The following is a 19,051-nucleotide window of genomic DNA, read 5'->3' on the forward strand; positions in this document are numbered from 1 at the left end:
TATTGCCTCACATGTTCCAACATTTCTACGGAATCCAAACTGATCTACCCCGAGGTCGGCTTCTACCAGTTTTTCCATTCGTCTGTAAAGAATTCTTGTTAGTATTTTGCAGCCGTGGCTTATTAAACTGATAGTTCGGTAATTTTCACATCTGACAACACCTGCTTTCTTTGGGATTGGAATTATTATATTCTTCAGTATTATAGCAAAATTGAAATTTTTGTCTGATTCAAGTTTTTATTGGAAAATTGGTGATTTGTAACGTGGAACAGAAGAATTATGTAGTAAAAATAAATAAAACCACACACATTTATCATACAATGCTAGAAGAAGCAATTTCCTAAAGAAAAAGATAAAATAAAATAACTGAAAAACAAAAATATATCAAACATTGCTTAAATACTTCGTCGATCTCATATAAAACATGTTTCTGTCATTCACAAACAACTTTCGCTTTTATCAATAATAGCAGGAAAATCTTGTCTTCGTGATGTGAGAGAGGGAGCGTGTTACGTGTCGTATGGGCGGGGTGGAGGGTATATATGTGTGAAATAAGCGCATTATAACTTGTCACTTCGTGAGACGGTCAGATAAAACAGATTCTCCAGAGCACGAATGGCGAGTACATATCGGTTTTTCGGGATAGAGAAACCTCTCTACAAGCACGTTAAATTACATACTGGTTTCGAAAAGCAGGAAAATTAGCCACACTAATTACAAAGAGTATCTTTCGTCATGGAAACTGGGAGAAATTAAATGTTAATACAGCTTTAGTTAACTGCAGGAACATCCATGGAAGGATCACAGAGCTACTCTCATTATAATGGTAATAATGCGCGCATAGCAGGGCTACTAGCAACAGGAAACTGGTTGCAGCCAGATGTGAAATGAAATGAAAATTTAAAAATCTCATATTATCTATACTGTAAAAATCAGCTGGAACCAAGTGGTGGAGGCGTGTTTATAACCGCAAATTATACGGTAATGTCTAGTAAGATTAAAACAGATTTAGAATGCGAAACATCTTGGATGGAGATAAGTGTTAAAGCTGGATCAAATACGGTAACCGGCTGCTTTTTTATAGACCCCTTGCCTCTGGAGTCGCTGTGACGGAACATTTTAGAGAGAATTTGTTGAAGACCACACGTAATTTCGCCTGTCATATTATAGTATTAAGGCGAGAATTCATTTTACCCGTTACAAATCGGAAGACTCATGTTACAGGGCGGGGTAGTAGTGAACGGATTCGTTTTATATTATTCGAAATCGTTTATTCCAGAAAAACTGCTATTTCATGTAGCTTGTTAGACTTCATGTTCATTGAGTTGAAAAACTTGGGGCTATTTTTAACTATAGAGTAAGGGGTTAGTGATCATAAGACCGTTCGAGCATCACTGACTACGGATATTAATAATAATGTAAAGGAAAGTGGGAACATATTTCTGCTTATAAATTCGACAAGAAATGAGTAGCTAACAACAAATATTTGACCCTGAGACTAAAAATGTTTTGTAAATGTACAAAATTCAAGTGTATTGTACAATATGGCTAAGATAAATATGTAAAAAACAGAGTTCTTTGGAATGGGGAAGACACTTAGTGATTCAACAGCCTGAATAAAAGGCCGCAGTAGAAAGCTGCTCCGAAAGCAGAGAGTTTCACCACATTCTTAAATGTAGCCAAAACCCTGTGGACGAAGAGAAAGGGAACACAGGCAAAACCAGCGTGAGGAGAGATATACGTGAAACATTCAACGAATCCAAAAAGTAAAATTCCGTATACCAATCTGGCACACAATCCTAAGAACATTTGGTCTCATCTTTAATTCAATAAACGGATCAAAGCAACTTGTCCACTCGAATGGCGACAAAGAGAAAGACTAAAAGCTAAATTCTTTTTTCCGAAACTGTTCCACAATGGAAGACCACACTACGATTCCTCCTATCAAAAGTCGTAAGAACATCAAAATGACAAGTATAGAAATAAGTGAATGCAGGATAGAAAAAGTAACTAAAGCCAGTCGAGGAAAGGCGATTGGACGTGATGGGATACCTATACGATTCTACATAGGGTATGCGAAAGGATGCTCGTCCAGCAGCTGTTCCTGCAGGAAGTAAGGATTCGAAATGATGTGGACATTTGGCGTGTCATTCTCGTTTTGAAGAACGGTTGTCGTGCAGATGCACATCTCTGCAAGCCAATGTCGCTAACGTCTGTTGTAGACAACTGGGAGCAGATTTTATGCTCGCTTATTGTGTCTTTTCTGAAGACGAAAAATCTTCTTTGTAGAAATCAACAAGCATTTCGTGAAAAAGTTCTTGTGATATCCAGCTCGCTCAGTTCCTCCGCGAGACACAGAATTCAGTATACACCAGCGCCCAGGTAGATGCCGTATTCCTTGATTACCGGAAGGTAAACGATGCAGTTTAGTATTGTCGCCTAATGAAGAAAACACGAGCGTGCGGAATGTTTGACTAGCTTTGTGACTGCATTGAAGAGTTTCTGATAAATAGAACACAGCATTTAATTCTTAATGGAATTAAGGCGTTCCCAAAATGAGTGTTATAGGATCATTATTTTTCACAATATATATAAATGACGTAGTTGATAACGTCGGCAGCTTCATGACGCTGTTCGTGGATGATACCGTTGTACACAGTAAAGTAGTAACGCTATAAGATCATAGCGAAATAAAGGGAGACCTGCAGATGGTTCGACGCTTGGTGCATGGATCGGCAGCTTACCCTCAAAATAAACACATGTAACGTATTGCGCATATACAGGAGTAAAGACGTGTTGTTGTTTCCCTACAGCCGGCCGCGGTGGTCTCGCGGTTCTAGGCGCGCAGTCCGGAACCGCGCGACTGCTACGGTCCCAGGTTCGAATCCTGCCTCGGGCATGGATGTGTGTGATGTCCTTAGGTTAGTCAGGTTTAAGTAGTTCTAAGCTCTAGGGGACTGATGACCACAGCTGTTAAGTCCCATAGTGCTCAGAGCCATTTGAATCATTTGATTTGTTTCCCTACGCAGTTGTGAAACAATTAGCTGAAAACAATCACATACACTAAATAAATGTCGTGTGACTAGGGCCTCCCGTCGGGTATACCATTCGCCGGGTGCAGGTCTTTCGATTTGACGCCACTTCGACGACTTGCGCGTCGATGAGGATGAAATGATGATGATTATGACAACACAACACCCGGGCCCTTAGGATTGACATTCTGTCACGCTGACCAATCACGTACACTAAGTAGCTGGTAGCATGCGTGGGAGCAGTTTAAAGTAGAATGAGTACATGAAACTAATAGTAGGAAATGCAGATTCCAGACAGATTCACGGGAAGAATGCTCAGCAATAGTTATCCACCCACGAAAGAGGTAGCTTACAAAACACTCATCCGACCGATATTTCAGTATTTCCCCTCAGTCTGGAATACTTATCAGATAGCATTAACAGACAAAACAGTAAATATCCAAAGTAAGCGGTGCGTTCCATCATGAGTTCGTTCAGTATGTGCGAAAGTATCACGGAGATCATCCAACTCCGGTGGCAGACGCTACACAAGAAGTTTTGTACATAGCAGTGGCGTTTAATGTTGGAAATCCGAGATTCTACGTTGCCAGAAAAGCCAGCCAATATATTGCTTCCTCTTACATACGGGCTGTTAGGGGTATAAATGCACATATTTTTATTGGTTACTGAGGATAGTGTACTGAAAACCATTAAATTAGTATCTACTTCATTTGCAAACTAATAATTATATCTATGAGGAGACGTATGCCACTAAAGCTTGTTTTCCCCTGCGTAGCAAGCTAAGTGTCAAAGTGCGGACGCGTGAACGCAAAACAGTTAGTCGATACTGACAGGCATAGTCCACGTAATGGTGCAGTAACGATGGTGCCGAAAACAACACGTGGTAAATTCTTTGACGTGTTTACGAGAAGATGGTTCAAATGGCTGTGAGCACTATGGGACTTAACATCTGAGGTCATCAGTCCCTTAGAACTTAGAACTACGTAAACCTAACTAACCTAAGGACATCACACACATCCATGCCCGAGGCAGGATTCGAACCTGCGACTGTAGCAGTCGCGCGGTTCCAGACTGAAGCGCCTAGAACCGCTCGGCCACACTGGCCGGCTTACGAGAAGACTGTTAGACCCAGAGAAAAAATAATTAACACACTGAAGTCGGTAATAAAAGTACCAATGATCACAATATCTACACTTATACCCGTAACACCCCGTATGTTAGTAGCGACCCGACCCGGCTCCATACGACTAGCATTAATTATCTGCGACCAAACGACTTGTGTGCCGCAGTGTGCTTCGTTTGCGGGTCGAGTTATGTTAAATTTTAGAGAACAACGTTAACTAATTAAATATCATCACTTCCATACAACTTATACAATGAAAGCAGCGCACAGTAGGAAACTTGTCTGAAGGCATATATGTTGAGAGTACCGTATTGAATTGGCAATAATGAAAGCACATCATGATGTACACTGCTGGCCATTAAAATTGCGACACCACGAAGATGACGTGCTACAGACGCGAAAGGAAGAAGATGCTGTGATATGCAAATGATTAGCTTTTCAGAGCATTCACACAAGGCTGGCGCCGGTGGCGACACCTACAACATGCTGACATGAGGAAAGTTTCCAACTGATTTCTTATACACAAACAGCAGTTGACCGGCGTTGCCTGGTGAAACGTCGTTGTGATGCCTCGTTAAGGAGGAGAAATGCGTACCATCACGTTTTCGACTTTGATAAAGGTCGGATTGTAGCCTATCGCCATTGCGGTTTATCATTCGCGACATTGCTGCTCGCGTTGGTCGAGATCCAATGACTGTTAGCAGAATATGGAATCGGTGGGTTCAGGAGGGTAATACGGAACGCCGTGCTGGATCCCAACGGCCTCGTATCACTAGCAGTAAGGATGACAGGCATCTTATCAGCATGGCTGTAGCAGGTCGTACAGCCACATCTCGATCCCTGAGACAACATATGGGGACGTTTGCAAGACAACAACCATCTGCAATAACAGTTCGACAACGTTTGCAGCAGCATGGACTATCAGCTCGGAGACCATGGCTGCGGTTACCCTTGACGCTGCATCACAGGATCGCCTGCGATGGTGTACTCAACGACGAACCTGTGTGCGCGAATGGCAAAAGGTCATTTTTTCGGATGAATCCAGGTTCTGTTTACAGCATCCTGATGGTCGCATCCGTGTTTGGCGACATCGCGGTGAACGCACATTGGAAGCGTGTATTCGTCATCGACATACTGGCGTATCACCCGGCGTGATGGTATGGGGTGCCATTGGTTACACGTCTCGGTCACCTCTTGTTCGCACTGACGGCACTTTGAACAGTAGACGTTACATTTCAGACGTGTTACGACCCGTGGCTCTACCCTTCATTCGATCCCTGCGAAACCCTACATTTCAGCAGGATAATGCACGACCGCATGTTGCAGGTCCTGTACGGGCCTTTCTAGATGCTGCCCTGGCCAGCACATTCTCCAGATCTCTGATCAATTCAAAACGTCTGGTCAATGGTGGCCGAGCAACTGGCTTGTCACAATACGCCTGTCACTACTCTTGATGAACTGTGTTATCGTGTTGAAGCTGCATGGGCAGTTGTACCTGTGCACGCCATCAAAGCTCTGTTTGACTCAATGCCCAGGCGTATCAAGGCCATTATTACGGCCAGAGGTGGTTGTTCTGGGTACTGATTTCTCAGGCTCTATGCACCCATATTGCGTGAAGATATAATCACATTGTCAGTTCTAGTATAATATATTTGTCCAATGAATACCCCTTTATCATCTGCATTTCTTCTTGGTGTAGCAATTTTAATGGCCAGTAGTGTAATATATTTATAATAAGTTTAAATATCGTATGCGAATCATGGGTTACGTGTGTGAGAGATTAAATATGTATAGGAGGTTGGCTAAGGTGACACATGCGAAATAAAAAAAATAAGGGTAGACGTCTATGACCTTCCATGCAAAGGATCGTGTCCACATTTATCTTTGATTCAAGGTGGGTGGAAAGCTGGAAGCTAAGTCATCTGCTGCGCGCTGAAAGAACGTACTGTATGTAAGTTGCTGAAGTAGTATAAAAAGTAAAAGACCACATATTTTGGATTCACATGTTTTTTCGCTACGCAGTTGTTCTCAAACGATTGCAGGGAAATTATTGGTTAAAAACATTTGTTATCTCAAACCGTACATCTCACGTCACAGCCTGATGATGAGGTGGTTATCTTTTCATCATTGGTCATAGTTATTACGATACTCCACAGCTGATTAACTCACTGCCCGTTGTTTGAAGAATTTGCAGTAAATTAAGTGTGCAAATTGCGATTGGTAATCTAAAGGAAGCAGAAACTGGCAGTCTAGAATTGTCTCATACAGTATTTCGAAGTGTGTGTACAGCCTAAAAAGAAAAGGCGACATGTGAAAATTTGTGCCTAACTAGGATGTTCAATTTTTCTAGAACGGTTGTCTTAACCACCTCGGCCATCTTTTTCTTTCTTTTTTTACACTATATGTACTCAACTTATCACAATATTATCAGATACACCAAAAAACATTGAATGAATAACAGTCACAACCGAGAATTGAACACGGACCAGCAACTTGTCAGTCTAATGCCTTGACCGCTTTTTTTCTTTATAACGGGATGGAAAAAGAAAAAACTCGCTCAAAATAAGGCTCCATCTTGCGAACTTCACATTTTTTACAGCTTTTCCCATATTTTAAACTAAGAGACCCATTTCTTGTTGTGTAAGAATTTTTTTTTTTAAACAGAAAAAAATTCTCTTGAAAACAAAATTCTTCTCTTGAAAGACGGAAGTGTCATCTTGAAAAGTTGTCTTTGAAAAACAGAAAAACTGTCCTTCAAAACCTAAGATCTAGTCCTCAAGAAACTAATGACTTCGCTGCGAAAAATTAATAAATCTTCTTTGAATTAATAAAGCTCTACATTAAAAAACTATGACTCAGCCCCGAAGGCACTGAAACCGTTAGACCACCACATGAGTGGCAAATTAGATCCGGATTTCTGCGTTCGCGAGGCACTGCTGGTGTCCCGAGCTATTCTAATTGTTCGCTAAATGACAGTGGCATCATTTCCACAAGTTCCCTTTGATTCATCATAATTGGGACGACTTGTACGAATTGTTTATAAATCATACACATAAAAGTTCCTCGTGAATCAGTGTATCTATTAGTCAAAACCACATCAAAGTCCTTACAGCAGTTTCTAAGATTAGCCCGCATATACAGACCGACACGAGAATGCTACTTAAGTTTATATATAGAGATATGGTGAAAAGTTCAGGTAGGTAAATTTAGAGAGCGCACACGAAGGGCTACCAACAGTCAAATAATCGTTCTTCCCGCCCAACTTTCGCGACTAAGACAGAAAGACAGAAGGGGTGGAGTTGAGGGGGGGGGGGGGGGAGTGTCACTGTGGAATGGCACTTGCAGAACTAGTACCCTCTGCCACGCATCGTAAAGTGACTTCTGGATTGTACTCGTAGATGTCCCGATTCCTCAGTTCTCTGCATCCACTGCCATGCGAACTATCATGTTACTGTACACATTTGATAGTGTTAGTGGGACATTAACATATACATACGTCGGATAAGAAAATTTGATACTATATTTAACGTACAGTTTACAGAAGGTTTAAAATATGCATTCCTACTCAATGTAGCGAGGAGGGTAGGGTGACTGATTGGGTGATGAATTATTAGAGTCGAGGAAGAGTAAATGAATTCAGAAAGTGAGCCACACGTATGAAAAAACGTTGTTCCCTAGGCAGAGAAATCCGCTGGCATTTTCACAGCGCAGAGTGAGTATGAGAAAGGCTTTATACGTGCGGATAGTGTTAAGGAGATGTTGGTTTTAGTTTGTTGTGGGCTTTTTACTGGACTAACTGCATCGTACAGGAAACACATAGAAAACACCGCAGCAAGGCTGTTATCGTGTAATAACATCATAGAAACGGGTGCAAGAGCTATAAAAGTACGGTGTTCTTCCTTAGGACTCGTCTACTCTGCAGCCAAATACTGTGCTCTAAAGTGGCTTAATAGTTCAAGGTGATAAAAGTCGGCGTTCAGCTAAGTGCAGCAGTCAGGGCAATAAAAGGTTGCCTCAGATATATTCCTCTTCTTCTTCTTCTTCTTCTTTGGTTACCACCTCTAAATTACGCTGCTCTACCAGATATTCGAAAACAGAATGACCTTTTCAAGCAGATGAAAAATTAATTTCTCAGTTCGCAATCCATTTTGATGTCACTGTACTTTGAATGACCCGAATAAAACACAGGCAGTCACCAATTATATTGGCAAGATTACTGCAAGCCCAGTAGATTTCAAATTGCGCGAGTAGTGGTCATAAATGTGGAATAATATTGCCCATGGACCGTATCAGAGTCTCATAAGACATCGTACTAGAACAGTAGGCATGGAATTACCACGAAGAACTTGGAAAACAGTTAAGAGGATCCGTACAAGCCATGGAATCTGTGAAGCAAGCCTTAATCGTTGAGGAAAAGATTCATCTTCTCAATGTGACTAACAATGAACGTCAGACCATCAAACATATTGTAACAAGCTGTTTAAGGCGAGCTTATCCTGGAAATCTAGAAGATTTCTTTGAAATGACAAAGGCAGCCCTTGAATGGATTGAAAATTTAGATATTAATTTATAGATTTAGTTATAAAGTTCTATTTTATTTTATAAAATTAAGTTATTCTTGAATGTTAGTTTTAGTTCAGTTTGTATTGCCTTACGCTAAATAAATAAATATTGGATTGTGTGTAAGCGGCGAGTCTGTTTTTTTCGTTCGAAGTTTAGGCCAAAGTACTTGAGTTACTTATCATATTGCAGTGCCTATGTTGTTAAAAACAACGATACAGTATCTTATTTACGTGCTCCCCTGAACGGGAATTACATAATGTTTGTAGGAGTACAGACTGTGACGCAGAAACGACGACATATGAAGTCTGGATCTGACCGTGGGTAGTGCACGGATAGACGAGGTGGATAAGAAGGCCGCTCTTGTAAAGCGAGAAATGGGATTGAGTCCTGGTCGGACACAATTTTCGTTGTCCTCATTCCCTTATACAGTTGGTGGTTGTTCGTATTCGCAACTGCGTATATATTTCATGTACTTGAGTTATTGTTAATGATATTTTGAATCCATCTTCGTAACTACAGAAAATGCGTGTTTTATCAACAAACGAGTGTCCTTTTCTTAAAATAAAGCATCATAAGTGGCCTGTAACGAAACATATTTTGAATTTTGCTGGCGATAAGATCGAGAAACAGCCCAGCACAAAAGATGTGGATTTTATTAACGGTCTTTGATATTCAATTTTAGCTCCCACCAGAAAACGCCGTCTGCTTGCACGTTTTTTTTTTTAGGTATTCCTTCGTTTGACACTTTTTTTTCACCTAATCCCACATTGCTTTTCAGAACTACGCATTTCTTGATGCTGAATACAACACAATGTAGCCCCACTACTGTTTGTTTCCATCTTTATGGCTAACATTTTCTCTGTGTGTTTTGTGTGAGTAGTATTACCGAATTAACTGCTAGTTTTCCTTTGCTCTATAAATGTTCTCTTTCTTTGTGATTTGTCAGACGCTTGTGTTATGTCTGAGGTCATTGAAAAATGGTTCAAATGGCTCTAAGCACTATCTGAGGTCATCAGTCGCCTAGGCTTAGAACTACTTAAACCTAACTAAGGACATCACACACATCCATGCCCGAGGCAGGATTCGAACCTGCGACCGTAGCAGCCGCGTGGTTCCGGACTTGAGGTGATCGGTCCCTAGGCTTACACACTAGTTAATGTAACTTAAACAAACTTACACTAAGGACAACAAACACACACTCATACCCAAGGGAGGACTCGAACCTCCGCGCGGCGAATGGTGATTAGCGAGAGGGGTGAGGGGTGAGCGGGGGGGGGGGGGGGGGGGGGGAGAGAGGATGGGGGCGGGGAGAAGGAGAGGAAGAGTGAACAGTGAACGCAGCCGCACGGGATTAGCCGAGCGGTCAAAGGCGTTGCAGTCATAGACTGTGCGGCTGGTCCTGGCGGAGGTTCGAGTCCTCCCTCGGGCATGGACGTGTGTGTTTGTCGTTAGGCTAATTTAGGTTAAGTAGTGTGTAAGCTTAGGGACTGATGACCTTAGCAGTTAAGTCCCATAAGATTTCACACACATCTGAACATTTTTCAGTGAACGCAAAGTAGGGGAACAGCGTGAGTTGGTAATAGGATGGAGGGAAAGGTATGAGGAATAAGGGATGAAATAAAAGGGCGGGGAGGTAAGGCGAGAGAGCGAGGTATGCGAAAGAAAAAGCTTCGTTTTCAGTTTTTTTCATTGTGTGAGTTTTTCGGTTATTTTATATTGTGTCTGGTTTCCAGTAATCATCTGATGATTAAGTAGTGTACGTTAATGCTTTGTGTTTGTGAAAGTATTCCTGAAAAGGGTGGAGATGTCTGTCTTTGCTGATTTTTATGACCGTATCTTTCTCTGCTGTGCTTGGCCCGTTGAAGGCGGTCTGCAAATACTGAGTGGTTTGTACTGTATTTCCATGCCCTGAAGCTAGCTGGATAGTACAGTAGTAGGCAGAGCTGAGATATTGCCAGAGCCTGTTCCGCTTGCTGAGCCGCGGTGCCCCGTGTGTTGCAGAGCCGGACGGCAACATGCAGCCCCGCATCGAGCACTCGGCGGCCAGCGTGGTGGCGCGCGCCGGCAGCCCGGCGGACCTGGTGTGTGCCGCCCAGGGCTTCCCCCCGCCCACATACAGGTGAGGGGCGTCGCGGTGACTCGCCGCAGGCTCGCTCTCTTAACCGAAACGATTTGTTTACTCAAGGCATTTATCTTTTCAGGTAATTTTCTTCATCTGGTACACACTTCGAAGACGCTGAAAATCATTTACTTAACGTGGAAAGTTGTCAGTTTCAGAACTACTTTGTTGCTCCGTCGATTCTAGTTATAATTGTATGTTCGGGACTACATTGCACTACGCTAGTCGTATTCCGTGGATCCTGTGGATGGTTGTCCCTCGGATGTGCAAAGACTCGAAAGACAACATTTTATTTGATTTAAACACAGTACAGTTAAATGACTGTACATTTCGAAATACTGTTACGTTTGGTTGTTGCAAAAGTTCATAGCCATTTCGTTATGCAGGTCGTTATACCAATTGCTATGGATTTATGTATCGACTGTCATTTATTATTTGTAGTTCACTGTTTCCCTTTAAGTTTACGTACTGTCATTTTGTCATTTGGAGATAGTGAGTGCAGCTGTGCACGCTAGAAAATGGAATACCAAGTGGAGAAATCCAAACATTTCCGACGTATTACCCTGTTCGATTTCAGTAGAGGGGCGACAGCAGCGGATGCAGCCAGAAATACCGGGTGATCAAAAAGTCAGTATAAATTTGAAAACTTAATAAACCACGGAATAATGTAGATAGAGAGGTAAAAATTGACACATATGCTTGGAATGACATGGGGTTTTATTAGAACCAAAAAAAAAAAAAAAAACAAAGTATTGCTAGACGCGTGAAAGATCTGTTGCGTGCGTCGTTTGGTGATGATCGTGTGCTCAGCCGCCACTTTCGTCATGCTTGGCCTCCCAGGTCTCCAGACATCAGTCCGTGCGATTATTGGCTTTAGGGTTACCTGAAGTCGCAAGTGTATCATGATCGACCGACATCTCTAGGGATGCTGAAAGACAACATCCAACGCCACTGCCTCATCATAACTCCGGACATGCTTTACAGTGCTGCTCACAGCATTATTCCTCGACAGCATTTCCTGTAAAGAACATCATCTTTGCTTTGTCTTACTTGGTTATGCTAATTATTGCTATTCTGATCAGATGAAGCGCCATCTGTAGGACATTTTTTGAACGTTTGTATTTTTTTGGTTCTAATAAAACCCCATGTCATTCGAAGCATGTGTGTCAATTTCTACCTCTCTATTTACATTGTAACGTGATTTATTCAGTTTTCAAATTTATACTGACTTTTCGATCACCCGGTATTTTCGCCGTGTATGAGGATGATGCCATTGGACAGAGCACGGTAAGAAAATGGTTTTCGCATTTTAAGGAGGACCTTTTTGACACTAGTGACTCTGCAGGTTCACGAAGACCTTCGGGGTGTGGTGAAGATCGTTTAACGCATTAATCCACAGTGAACCACGTCAGTATACTCGAGAACTGGCAAGTGTAATGGACCGTGGTCATTCCACCATCGTGCGAAAGTTACATTCACTGGGGTGTATTGATACCAAATGCTCTAAGCCAAAATCACAAAAATCAGCGGGTGGCCAAACGTGCATCTCTGCTTGCTCGCCATCAATTGACTTGTGAACAACCCCGACGATTCCCGTCCTGCATCGTTACTGGTGAGGAGAATTTGTGTCTTTATGCTAAAATAAGGAAAAGAAAGGAACAAAACAGCAACTCCCCGAACAAATATCTGTGTGCATCCATGAAAGAAATTGTTATGCATCTGGTGGAGCAGCGACGGTGTGGTGTACTACGAATTGCTTCCCTAGGGTGTAGTCATGAAGCTGATATTTTTCAACTAGTGAGACGTCTTCCAGACGAAGTCCAACAACGACGACCAGGTGGCCAGGATGAAGTGTTGCTACTCCAAGGGAATGACCGCCTCCATCCTGCTAGACTGACAAAAAACGGGGTACAGGAGTTGGGTTGGGAAATGATTCCGTACCCACCTTGATCATCTGATCTTACGCCCACAAATTTCCACTCCCTCCTCTATCGAACAATCTTCAAGGAACTTCCTTTCCGGATGAAAATGCGTTCCGAACATGGCTCGACGAGTTCTTCGCCTCAAAACCACGTGATTTCTACAATTGTGGAATAGAAAAGTTACCCCAGCGCTGACAGACTGTTGTAAATAATGAAGGAGAATATATTGTTGTTACGGGTATCTGTTGTGCCAAACCAATAATACAGTGCCAGTTCTAATTAAATAACTTGAACATTATACTTATCACTTGTAACCTCCCCACACTAAATCGTTAAATGGAAAACATGAAAATGAAGCCAAATATAACCTCCCAACAAAAATAATGTCTAATAAGAATGCAGATTGGAGGCAAAAACAACACAATAATATTAATTAATTAAATAATGAAACATGAACCGTATCTAACATCTCAACAGAAATAATTAAACCTGATAAATTTCATAAGGGCAGCAGCGCTGACCTTCGGCCCTGTATTCTGAATAAAAAAGCAAAAATTCTTACCTCAGTAAAAACTGCGTCATAAAAACTGCATCTATATCTGCTCTTATTTATCGACACAGCTTCGTGCAATGCTGGCGTATATTTAATTTTGATTCTTGGAGGAAATTCATAGGAAATATTCTTTAAATTGAAATGAATGTTTTTCTTTAAAAGAGTTACTTTATAAAAAAAATTATTATTGGGGCATTTTGAACAAATTAATTACAATTAACATACATTACTAGATGTGCGCAATGCTGCTTCATTACCTTCTACAACACTACATATCGTCCTGAATCGTGACCAGAGTCGCGAGAAGAACACGCCGTCGACGCATGCCGACGCCTGCTCAGTACAACCGTCCACTCGCTACCACTACTGCCGACTGACCACTACTGCAGACTCGCGCAGACTAGCGCAGACTGACTTCTACTGCCGACTCGCTACACACTAGTACTGTCGTCTCGCGCGGTCAAGCGCAGACTAGCAACGATAAATAACTCTCTGGTCAGAGATTCTGTCATGCCTCGCCATCGCTGGTAATGAATACATACGTGTTTCATAACCCTCCACTGGGGGCGGCAAAAATTTGGCAGCGATGGTGAGTCATTTGGACTTGCCATGAGCAACAAATTTTTGTTAACTAACTAACTTGACAATCACAGAATATACAGATACATAGGTGTAGAACATGAAGTAAATATAGTGCACATGCACCGAGTACAGAACATATCAGATAATGACAAAAAATATATATACAATGAGTACAGAACAAATTAACAAATGACATAAGTGCACATGCACTGTAGTTCAGAACATATCAGCAAATCAAAAAATGTATAGGTCATGAACACAAATCATGTTAGCAAAAATGATTTTCACTATGTTACAAGAATTAGGATAGGAAAGGGAAGGATTGCATCATGGTTGTAGCACTTTAGGTTGCACGCAGCTGCACTGAAAGTCCATATCTTTCTACAGAAGCACAACACCAAGTGAGACAATCTGAAGTTCTTTTCCCAGAAGTATTAATCAGCGTAGCCAAGACACTGAAATGTCGTAGTAATATTCCATGTTATCTTTTTGGTGGTACGTTAGGTACACCAAACAGTGGGACCATAATAGCATCTCCATCGCTCACGGTGGTGGACAGTATGTCATGTCAACACCACGTTCTTGTAAGGTACACCAACGTAGAATTAGTGCAAAAACCAAATATAGTGCTCCATGATCATGAGGATATAAAGGACAAACGTATATTGCAGTAATTCCAGGTAATTAGGTCAGAAGGTGAAGGACATTAAGTCACATACTAGTCTTCATTGAGAATTACACTAATACACTCCTGGAAATGGAAAAAAGAACACATTGACACCGGTGTGTCAGACCCACCATACTTGCTCCGGACACTGCGAGAGGGCTGTACAAGCAATGATCACACGCACGGCACAGCGGACACACCAGGAACCGCGGTGTTGGCCGTCGAATGGCGCTAGCTGCGCAGCAATTGTGCACCGCCGCCGTCAGTGTCAGCCAGTTTGCCGTGGCATACGGAGCTCCATCGCAGTCTTTAACACTGGTAGCATGCCGCGACAGCGTGGACGTGAACCGTATGTGCAGTTGACGGACTTTGAGCGAGGGCGTATAGTGGGCATGCGGGAGGCCGGGTGGACGTACCGCCGAATTGCTCAACACGTGGGGCGTGAGGTCTCCACAGTACATCGATGTTGTCGCCAGTGGTCGGCGGAAGGTGCACGTGCCCGTCGACCTGGGACCGGACCGCAGCGACGCACGGATGCACGCCGAGACCGTAGGATCCTACGCAGTGCCGTAGGGGACCGCACCACCACTTCCCAGCAAATTAGGGACACTGTTGCTCCTGGGGTATCGGCGAGGACCATTCGCAACCGTCTCCATGAAGCTGGGCTACGGTCCCGCACACCGTTAGGCCGTCTTCCGCTCACGCCCCAACATCGTGCAGCCGCCTCCAGTGGTGTCGCGACAGGCGTGAATGGAGGGACGAATGGAGACGTGTCGTCTTCAGCGATGAGAGTCGCTTCCGCCTTGGTGCCAATGATGGTCGTATGCGTGTTTGGCGCCGTGCAGGTGAGCGCCACAATCAGGACTGCATACGACCGAGGCACACAGGGCCAACACCCGGCATCATGGTGTGGGGAGCGATCTCCTACACTGGCAGCACACCACTGGTGATCGTCGAGGGGACACTGAATAGTGCACGGTACATCCAAACCGTCATCGAACCCATCGTTCTACCATTTCTAGACCGGCAAGGGAACTTGCTGTTCCAACAGGACAATGCACGCCCGCATGTATCCCGTGCCACCCAACGTGCTCTAGAAGGTGTAAGTCAACTACCCTGGCCAGCAAGATCTCCGGATCTGTCCCCCATTGAGCATGTTTGGGACTGGATGAAGCGTCTTCTCACGCGGTCTGCACGTCCAGCACGAACGCTGGTCCAACTGAGGCGCCAGGTGGAAATGGCATGGCAAGCCGTTCCACAGGACTACATCCAGCATCTCTACGATCGTCTCCATGGGAGAATAGCAGCCTGCATTGCTGCGAAAGTTGGATATACACTGTACTAGTGCCGACATTGTGCATGCTCTGTTGCCTGTGTCTATGTGCCTGTGGTTCTGTCAGTGTGATCATGTGATGTATCTGACCCCAGGAATGTGTCAATAAAGTTTCCCCTTCCTGGGACAATGAATTCACGGTGTTCTTATTTCAATTTCCAGGAGTGTAGTTGGTGGCACTCATTGCCCAGTTATTGAACATTTCTGTACCATGTATGTAGTATTACAGAATAATGTTCATGAGTTGTTTTACAGAGAACATTTGCACTCATTGCCTAATTATAAACCATCAGAAGTCATCATTGAAAACAGGAGCTAATAAGTGGCATAGTTTTACAGAATAATGTTCATGAGTCGTTTACAGAGAACATTGGCACTCATTGCCTAATTATAAACCATCAGAAGTCATCATTGAAAACAAGAGCTAATAAATGACATAGTATTACAGAATAATGCACATAAATCGTTTTACAGAGAACATTGACACTCATTCCCTAATTATAAAGCATTATATATATATATATATATATATATATATATATATATATATATATATATATATATATATTAAGCAATGCATTGCGTTGGGTAATTACTAAAGAATGAAAATATTTGCTTTTGAGTTGTTGCTGCAAATGAAGATGTGTAACGTCATTCGTCATGAGTCAGCTGTAGCAAGATTATGAAACAAGTAGAGTATATGTAATCACATTCATAAATGACATAGGTTTAGTGAACAACTGCTTATAGCACATTAATTTCATAAATAATTTCTCCTGCAAAAATACAAAAATGGATTACTAAACTGAAAGAAGAAACGCATTTTATGCTGAAAAGTAGTGAACTTCGAATTAACAGGTAAAGAAATGTGTATAAAAAAAATGTGTTCCCTAGCTGTCCTTTCCAAAACCTTCAGTCATCATACTATGCAATATAACACATAATGTCAAAACGAACTGCAACAAATACTAAAATAACTACATAGCATAAATACATAACTTCAACATTATCCTCATCTGTAAAGAAAAAAAAAACTTCATTATCCATCACTTCATTATCTATATTATCATAACTCCATTATTATCATCACCTGTAAAGAAAAACTTCATTATCAATAGTAGCATATTCTTCATCATTATTCATCACCATTCATTATCATCTGCAAAAAAAGGTCACTTCATTACTTATTACACAACTATTCCTTATTTCTAGCATATTTCATCACTAAAACTAAGATGTGTAGTTCTGTCTGACAGCCTGCATCAATCGCCTTGTATTCTGAAAGAAAAAATTAGTTAAGACTGCTATTTTACGATGTATATAGTATATTCTTGTTAATGCTTGTTAATCCTGATCCATTTACTCTTCCTCATGAGGTTTTTTTTTGCATCTTCTTTCGTTCATTCCGAAGGTGAAATTCCCATTTCTGTTTAATTTATTTCTTTTACACGTTATTTCTTTCTGAAAATGATGAACAAAGATTAATGTCTTGCATTTAATTCATATACCCATTAGATAAAAACTGGTTTATAGTAGCATAATTTAGCATACAGCATAGTATGACAGAAAACGTAATATGTCAAAAATATAGATATTGTTCAGAGGCAAAAATGTACCCAGTGTATCACAATGTAGCAGCAAAAAAAAAGAAGCAAAGTAGTCACGATGTTGAGATATCATAAGGCAAAAATGTCAAAGTCAACTGGTGTTTGCTATACCTTAACTATTTCATAGTGCATACAAACAAAACAGCAAAACAATCGTACATACATAAAAAATGGAACATATGCACGGTCTAGGGTGTATAACGACAGGAAAAGCGACCTGCTAACCTTACCTTGCCGGGCACTTGCCAAGAAAAAATACGACAATCATCAGTAAGTATTGGTTGGTTGGTTTGTGGCGTTAAAGGGACCAGACTGCTACGGTCATCGGTCCCATCAGTAAGTATTCATGTGAATATAATTGCATAAGTGGTCATAAAAATTATCAAATGGCATTACAGCATGTTAAATCATAAAGTTTCTTCATTCAATAAAAGGTTTGATGTTCGATATGTGGAGGTTTCCTTTGGTTTTTCTGGTACTCAAAGTTTCGACGTGTACAACATTGGGGTGAGGAATGCTGCGAATCCGATATGGACCTGCGTATAGAAGCTCAAATTTACTGCATTTACTCTTTCCTTTGTTGGATAAATAGTGTGTACGTACTAATATCTTCTGTCCAATGTGGAATTCACGGCGTGTACAAACCTGTTTTTGCTGTCTTCTCCGGCGCTCTGCGGCACGTTTGATGTTGTTCAGCACAATGTCAATTATTTCATGGTGTCGTAGTCGACGAGATGTAGGAAATGTTACTAATTCTTTAATTTTGTTAGGTGGTTCAGCATTTTTCAGTATAACAGACGGAGATAGCATAGTAGATTCATTCGGTATGGAATTAATTACAACTTGGAATGAGAGTATGTGTATGTCCCAATCAATATGTTTTTTATGGCAGTAAATTCTACACAGTTTACCAATTTCTTTCATTAATCGTTCACAAGGGTTCGAGGAAGCGTGGTACCTGGATATATAGATCGGAGAAATGTTTCTAGCTCGTAACATACGTGTCCATATAGCAGATCGAAACTGTGATCCATTGTCGGAAATTACTTTCAACACATGCCCTACATGAAATAAAAAATGTTTTACAAATGCTTTCGATACAGTTTTAGCAGTAGCTTTGCGTAACGGAGTAAAGGTAACAAATTTTGAAGTGAGTTCAACAGCGACAAAGATGTAGCAAAAACCTCTATTAGTTCTGGGAATCGGACCAAAAATGTCTACAGCGGCCATATGTCTCAATTTAACAGGTACAATGGGATGTAATGGAGGGATATGTGAAGTTGTGTCTGACTTAGCTTTCTGGCAGATTTTACATGACGCTAAAACTCGTCGAATACGTTTCTCCATGTTGGTAAAATAACAGTTCTGTCTCAGTATAAGAAAACATTTTCTGGCTCCGTAATGTGCGTAACTTAAATGAGTATACCAGATTAATTTGTTAACAAGTTCATCAGGAATGCATAATAACCAATTGTTGCTGTCAGGATGAGAGCGGCGAAACAGAATGTCATGGCGTACAGTGTAATGGTTTCTAATCGTAACATTTTTCC

At 41.7% G+C, this 19,051-nt stretch overlaps 1 protein-coding gene across 1 annotated transcript in view; it reads left to right on the plus strand.

Moving 5' to 3' along the window:
- The window catches only part of LOC124616368 (Down syndrome cell adhesion molecule-like protein Dscam2), a 445,499-nt gene that overhangs the window by 74,097 nt on the left and 352,351 nt on the right, over nt 1–19,051 (plus strand). Inside the window, exon 5 of the mRNA XM_047144679.1 lies at nt 10,720–10,837. Within this exon, the coding sequence (XP_047000635.1) occupies nt 10,720–10,837 (118 nt within the window). The remainder of the gene's footprint in view (nt 1–10,719; nt 10,838–19,051) is intronic.

This window comes from Schistocerca americana, chromosome 5 (assembly GCF_021461395.2).
Source record: "Schistocerca americana isolate TAMUIC-IGC-003095 chromosome 5, iqSchAmer2.1, whole genome shotgun sequence".
Classification (NCBI taxonomy): domain Eukaryota; kingdom Metazoa; phylum Arthropoda; class Insecta; order Orthoptera; family Acrididae; genus Schistocerca; species Schistocerca americana.